Here is a 7,216-nt window from a genome sequence, read left to right as displayed (position 1 = left end):
ATTTCTGGAACAGCTCGTCTCCTCCACTTTATTTCTGTTTGTCTCGTACTTTACACCCCTCTTTGTTCAACCCACCTGTTAGAAAATTGATAATGTAATATTAATTCAATTCAGAGTTATGGTGCAGGACAAAAAATAGAAATGATCAATAACTCCAGTGTGATGGCTAAACCACTGTCATTAGTAATGTAAAAATAGTGAGATGTATCACAATCAAAGAAACCTCAGGTGTACAAAACGAATACAATTATTATTTATATTTATATTGTTTTAAAATATATTTTGGCTATATCTTAAACATCTATATTGTGTATCTGTATGACTTGAGAGTGAAATTTGTAAATGTTTGTTTTAGTAACATTTATTGCTCTGCTGACCCCTGTTGCGTGACGTCACACGTGGGTTCATTCGCTTCAAGTTTTTTTTAGTTAACTTAAAAAAAACTAACTAATGCTCCAAAATGAACATTAACGTTACAAACATGGTGATAAAAATGAATACAAAATAAATATTTACATATAAATAAAGATATTTATTTCCATCGTGTTCCGGGTCAGGCACGAGCCAATAGGCTTGCGACGCGGCGCGCACGCAGGCCTACGTCATTTCTCCCCACGCAGTATGGCTGCTGTTGTTGTTGTGCGCTGTCCCCGCGTCCATTATCGTGTTTAAGCATCGGCGTCGCCCTTGCGAGCATGTCGGGCATGTTCTGTATAAAGAGGTCGCTGAGCGGCCTGCCTCCGCGGGTCGCACGGCGGCTCGCTGGCTGTTACCACACCGATAGAGGCGTCTACGGATACCGACCCAAGCCGAACGCGAACCAGCAGAAGTGTCTGAGCGAACGCATCGCGGCATTAAACCAAGGTCAGCGCGGCTCGGTCTCTTCCCAACAACGCGTTTACGCGTTTAAACGTCATCCATTCATTCTTCCACTGCTCAAAGACATCGTTGTTTCGCTCTGTGCTCGTTCAGATCACGGCCTGGCCCGTCTGGTGGAAGCCTACAGAGCGCATGGCCACAAAGCTGCAACGATCAACCCGCTACTACCTCAAACAGCTGTCGCTGACCGCGTCCCGGAGATCGACTTGCTGCGTGGGGCCGTCACGGGGCGCCTCGACACCACAGGTCACGTGGATGACCTGCTGGGACGCTGCTTGTTACTGCTAAACAACCAGCCAAAGCGATTTTACATTTATCTTCGTGTTCCAATTGTTTAAATTCCCCTTGATCATTTCTCTTTGCGTGAAATTCTGGCCTTTTCCCTTATTTTCCGGTCAACGCAGCTGTTTCTATTACCGCTGCGGAGAAAAGAGTGATTGTAAATTGAGACAAACATTTTGGATTCTGGATCTTTTTTTTTGTTTTATCAACGCAAGGATGAAAGTGAGCGAGCTGAGAGGAACCCATCGGAGGTCCTCTCCTCTCGGTGGCATCGTTAACGGAACATCGGTGCCGGTCGTGATGATGATGATGAATATATTTATTAGATAGAATGTTAGAGTACAAATAAAGTCAAACATCCTGTCTAAGAGGAGCGTCGTTAATCTGATCATTAATTTTTAGTTTTTAAATACAATCTGACACATTGATTTAATCTAACTAAAGTCAAACAGTCAAGTCAAGTCAAACAGTGATGCCACGGAAAGAAAACCACAGCAGTTGCCCGTGGTTACAAGCAAGAATCACCCTAAACAAACAATCCTCTATTGGTTTAGACCGAGGTTGGATGCACGCCTGCGTAGCTTTTGACTAAAATATCAAAACGTGAACTTCCTGCAGGTCTCCAGCATTTCGGGAAGGCGGAGGGCTCGGTGGAGGAGGTGCAGGCCTACCTGAGGGAAGCCTACTGCGGCCACGTCTCCGTGGAGACCAGCCAGCTCAGCAGCCTGGAGGAGAGGGAGTGGTTCGCCGACCGCTTTGAGGAGCTCAAGAAAACGAGGTTCACCACTGAGGAGAGGAGACATCTCGCCAAGATCATGCTCGAATCTCAGGTATGTCTGGAGCTGGGGGGGGGTTGGTGGGGGGGGGGTGAACTAGTGTTGATGCATTTCGTCCGACCATCTCTAGGAATTTGACCACTTTCTGGCCACCAAGTTCGCCACTGTGAAGCGTTACGGAGGAGAAGGAGCAGAGAGCATGATGGGATTCTTCCATGAGCTCTTCTACCAGTCGGCCCGCGCCGGCGTCACCGACGTCGTCGTCGGCATGCCCCACCGAGGCCGACTCAACCTCCTCACGGGCCTGCTCAACTTCCCACCAGAGGTTGGGTCTGCCCGACGCAGGCGGGTTTATAAGTGATCGATGGGGTCATTGTTTATTCCTCCCCAGCTCATGTTCCGTAAGATGCGCGGCCTCAGCGAGTTCCCCGACGCGTCGCCGTCCATCGGCGACGTCCTCTCGCACCTCACCGCCACGGAGGATTTGGATTTCGGGGCCGGACGCTCCGTTCACGTGACGATGCTGCCTAACCCGTCGCACCTCGAAGCGATCAACCCCGTGGCTCAGGGGAAAACCAGAGCCAAGCAGCAGCTCGGGAAGGAGGGCGACTACTCGCACGAGGACAGCGGCCATCCTGGAGACCGAGCCATCTGCCTGCAGGTAACTGGTTCACAACAGTTTAATGGGCTCATCAGAAATCCTAATGGTTTAACTCCCTGAGGTTAGTTTTTGTAATTTCTGGGTTTTATTTATATAAAGGTCCGTCTATAATTCAAGCAGCGTGTTACTGCGAGCTCGGCTTTGAGAGAGCCAATAGGATTCGGTTATGGGAATAACTAGCTTGTTAGAGTCCAAACGGGGCAGCAGGCAGTTTGTGCTGGATGCGTGTAAACATTTCTGCCCTGCTTTGATCATTGCAGAGACGATATTTTTCTGTTTCCATGTTCAAGGTTTTCAGTTTCCCCCCCAAAAAATTGCATCCAGTGTTTTATTTATTTTTTACCTGCAAATTTGTTTTTGCAAAAGCAGGTGAGCCAATTGTGAAGGTGTTGAGAGAGAGAGAGAGAGAGAGAGAGAGATTCATATTTATTGGTTGATCAGCGACAAATTCATGCATGCATGAGAATTGCATGATTGTTACAAGACGGGCATGGAAGAAATACAAACCGCCTCCCTTTAATTCTTTAAGCCACAAAACCTGGATATTAAAGTCCTAACATCTAACAGCTGGAGGATGTGTGTGTGCGTGTGCGCGTGTGCGCGTGTGTGTCTCTGCTCACCGTGGTAGAATGACGACATTCCAGAACTCCTAATGGAACCGTCTCCTCCGCAGGTCCACGGCGACGGCTCCTTCCCCGGCCAGGGGGTCGTCACAGAAACGTTGACCCTCTCGAACCTCCCCCATTACAGAGTTGGTGGGAGCATCCACCTCATTGTGAACAACCAAGTGGGCTACACCACCCCGTCGGACAGGGGGAGGTCGTCTCTCTACTGCAGTGACGTCGGTCAGTCGGACTGGTTCTCTACGTCGCCCTTATGCGGACCGCGCGTCCCGTCGCATCCCTGAACTAAACGCTCGCCGTTGCAACGCAGGCAAGATGGTGAACTGCGCCGTCGTTCACGTGAACGGAGATCAAGCGGAGGACGTGCTGCGGGCCACTCGGCTGGCCGTGGACTACCAGCGGCTGTTCAGGACGGACGTGATCGTGGACCTGATCTGCTACCGCCAGTGGGGACACAATGAGCTGGACGAGCCCTTCTTCACCAACCCGGCCATGTACAGGATCATCCGGTCAGTCAGATCGACTAACGGCCTAAATTCTGTTTCCCCGACCCGGATGTGTCCCGGATTGAGTGTCCTGCTTTACCGAATCGCGTTGTCGTGCGTCGCGTCGGTCCGCAGATCCCGGAAGAGCGTCCCGGACTCCTACTCAAACCAGCTGATCTCTGAGGGTCTGATGACCGAAGCCGAGCGCGACGACATCAAGTCCAAATGCTACAGCATGCTCAACGACAAGCTGTCCAACATGACCCTGTACAGCCCCCCGCCGACCAACCTGCAGGGCCTCTGGGGGGACCTGGTGGAACCCCAGGCCAGAATCACCACCTGGGACACGGGCGTCCCCGTTCCCCTGCTGCAGTTCGTCGGAGCGAAGTCCGTGGACGTACCCGAGGACATCCACCTGCACAGCCACCTCGGAAAGACCCACGTGCAGGTACGGCCCTCTCCCTGTCACCTGTTGTCTTTCGTTGACGCGGCAACGGCCCGATAACGACGCCCCCCCCCCCCCGTGACAAACTCAGGCACGGTTGCATAAGCTGGAAGACGGGACCAAGCTGGACTGGTCCACGACGGAAGCCTTGGCTTTTGGCTCTCTCCTTTCCCAAGGTTTGACCGATCCAAACGTCGGGGTCGCTGAATTGGGAAGAACAGTTTATATTTTAGACTTCAAACGGTTGTCGTTGCAGGTTTTAATATTCGAATCAGCGGACAGGATGTCGGAAGAGGGACGTTCAGCCAGCGGCACGCCATGGTGGTGTGTCAAGAAACCAACGACACGTTTGTCCCCCTAAACCACCTCAGCCCGCAGCAGACGGGCTTCCTGGAGGTAGGCGCCCGAAACACCGTTACCAGCGTTTCCTGCCGCCACCTGGTGTGTGTCTGTTCTCGCTCAGGTGTGTGTCTGTTCTCGCTCAGGTGTGTAACAGCCCGCTGTCGGAGGAGGCCGTGCTCGGATTTGAATACGGGATGAGCATCGCCCAGCCGAAACTCCTTCCAATCTGGGAGGCTCAGTTTGGAGATTTCTTCAACGGCGCGCAAATAATCTTCGACACGTTCGTCTCCGGAGGTGAACTCCGAACGACGGGGAGTATCGGCAGTGAAAGAAAGACGGAAAAACAAAAAAGCATCTTAAACTGCCGTGTTCCCCAGGTGAAGCCAAATGGCTGCTGCAGAACGGGATGGTGATCCTCCTGCCTCACGGCTACGATGGCGCCGGGCCCGAACACTCATCCTGCCACATGGAGCGCTTCCTTCAGGTCATGTCAGAACCAAGTTATGTTCTACCTCAGTCAGGGAAGCGCTTTTATTCATCCCGCTATCCCTTATTATTCTGAGGTGTCCGTGACTTTATTTCGTTTTAACTCTTGTCCGTCTCAGATGTGTGACAGTAAGGAAGAGGGCGTGGACAGCGACAGTGTGAACATGGCCGTGGTCAACCCCACCACCCCGGCTCAGTACTTCCACCTGCTGAGGAGACAGATGATCCGCAACTTCCGGAAGCCTCTGATCGTCGTAGGACCCAAGACGCTGCTCAGATTTTCTGTGAGCGCCGTAGGGTTTTGCGTGAGGTTGGAAACATCTCTTGCTGCTTTTCCCCATGTAGCGTTTGTTCTTCTCACAAGGGGGCGGTCTCCAGTCTGGGCGAGCTGGCGCCAGGAACACACTTCAAACCGGTACTGGGCGACACCTCGGTCTCCGCGCGAAGGTCAGATCACGGCAGCAAGTCTTCCAACGCAAACTGGACTCTGAGGCCACCCGAATATTAAACTTGCCATTATCATCTTATCCCATGCAGTGTCCAGCGGGTGGTGTTTGTCTCTGGGAAGCATTACTATGCCCTGTTGAAGCGGAGGGAGGCGATGGCGGCCAACCAGAACACGGCCGTCATCCGGGTGGAGGAGCTCTGCCCGTTCCCCCTGGAGGCTCTGCAGCAGGAGCTTCAGAAATACCCCAATGCAAAAGGTGTGTGTGTGTGTGTGTGTGTGTGTGTGTCCGGTTGCAGCAGGTCCATCCCAACCTGGATTTAGACAGTGGTAGTTATTCTCCCACTTGCATTTTTTGCGTATCATGATTTTTGAGGCTACATTACGTAACGCTGTGACGTTCAAGATGAAACCTTAAAACGGATTAAAGCAAGCAGGGTAGCAGAAATAAGCTACCGGATACCGGCAATGCAACATGAACATATACACGCCAAATACTGCACTAGAGAGTACTTTGAGTTGTATGTGGTAGGTACAACATAATATCAGGTGCACTTTCAGACAGTGAGTGTTCAGAGATTCAGCGAGTCATCGTTGACGCCATTCAGCAGCACGTGTGAACAGGTCTGACAGGAAGGACTCGAGCTGACGAGTCCTCGGTATGATGGTCGAGTCGGGAGCGTTGAATCAGGAAAAGCAGCTGGACGAGCTGCAATCTGCCGTTTGCTTTGTCCAATGAGTATTTATTTATTTTATTGTTGCTCAGGTTATCCAGAGTTTTAAGCTGACGTTTCTCCCCCCCCAGAGTTCATTTGGAGCCAGGAGGAGCCTCAGAACATGGGTCCCTGGTCTTTCGTTGCTCCCAGGTTCGAGAGACAGCTGGCCTGCAAGGTGAGCGGCGCTTCCATTACCGCTGGAATGAACGTCCGAGGTCACGCCTGCTCACTAGAGCGCTTTCTCCTGTCGGCCTCAGCTCCGGTTGGTGGGTCGGCCTGCTCTCCCGGCCCCGGCTGTCGGCATCGGGACCCTCCATCAGCAGCAACACGAGGCCATCCTGACCAACACCTTCTCCTAAGATTGTACGAGACTGGGAGGCGGAACATCCACCACAACAACCCTGAATGTGCAGATCTGCCGCTCGGTACACGGCACCGTCATCGATGTATTTAATTAAGCATCGGAGTCCTTGAGGTTCTGAACAAAGTGAATTGTTAGTTTTACTGTTGAAGGTCCAATGTTTACGACTTTAAAGATATCTAATCACTGTTACCTTAAATGAGCCTTTTCTACGGAGGCAGCTGCCATATTTGTAAAACAGCAGGCCGGTTCCTCAAAATCAATACCTAATCAATAAGTACTAGCCTCATGACCTCACCATCCTGGAAAATACTGTTTTAACTTGACAAGAATCACACGACATGACACTTGCGTGTTTCACGAAACACATTTCTGCTAAAATAAATAATTTATTCTAAGACTTGGTTTTAATGCGAAGGCAAAAATGTACATCGAAAGGAAATGTTTTTAAATAAATCTATTTCTGTTTCCTCTCAAATTCAAGTCTGTTAAAGATTTCACCTTCACCACAGTGACAACGTGTCTGTTACAGGCTTTAATGAAACGTTGCTGGCCCACGTTAACGATCCGTTAAACCGAGGTAATTCGGATTATATTCTTATTCAGTGTACACAAAAGTGGTGTAGAGAAGGAAGGGGGGGGGGGCTCAGCCCCCACAGGCTCCAGCTGTTCTTCTCTACGCCCCTGTCATTGAAATTCAGCGCACGTCCAGATG

General features: G+C 50.9%; 1 protein-coding gene across 1 annotated transcript; it reads left to right on the top strand.

The window, feature by feature from the left end:
* The first annotated feature begins 605 nt into the window (after positions 1–605).
* dhtkd1 (dehydrogenase E1 and transketolase domain containing 1) lies at positions 606–6,973 on the top strand. The gene is made up of 17 exons (XM_068739180.1): positions 606–864; positions 973–1,125; positions 1,780–1,991; positions 2,068–2,262; positions 2,329–2,598; positions 3,272–3,443; positions 3,532–3,730; positions 3,842–4,154; positions 4,243–4,327; positions 4,408–4,547; positions 4,637–4,787; positions 4,871–4,977; positions 5,099–5,263; positions 5,344–5,426; positions 5,517–5,683; positions 6,230–6,315; positions 6,398–6,973. Exons 1-17 carry the CDS (start codon positions 696–698, stop codon positions 6,497–6,499), a joined length of 2,769 nt encoding a protein of 922 aa, XP_068595281.1. The 5' UTR covers positions 606–695; the 3' UTR covers positions 6,500–6,973.
* Positions 6,974–7,216: the final 243 nt, after the last annotated feature.

Source organism: Brachionichthys hirsutus, chromosome 5 (assembly GCF_040956055.1).
Source record: "Brachionichthys hirsutus isolate HB-005 chromosome 5, CSIRO-AGI_Bhir_v1, whole genome shotgun sequence".
NCBI classification, from domain to species: Eukaryota; Metazoa; Chordata; class Actinopteri; order Lophiiformes; family Brachionichthyidae; genus Brachionichthys; species Brachionichthys hirsutus.
Note: the sequence above shows the minus strand (reverse complement) of the source record. Positions and strands in the feature narration are given on the sequence as shown.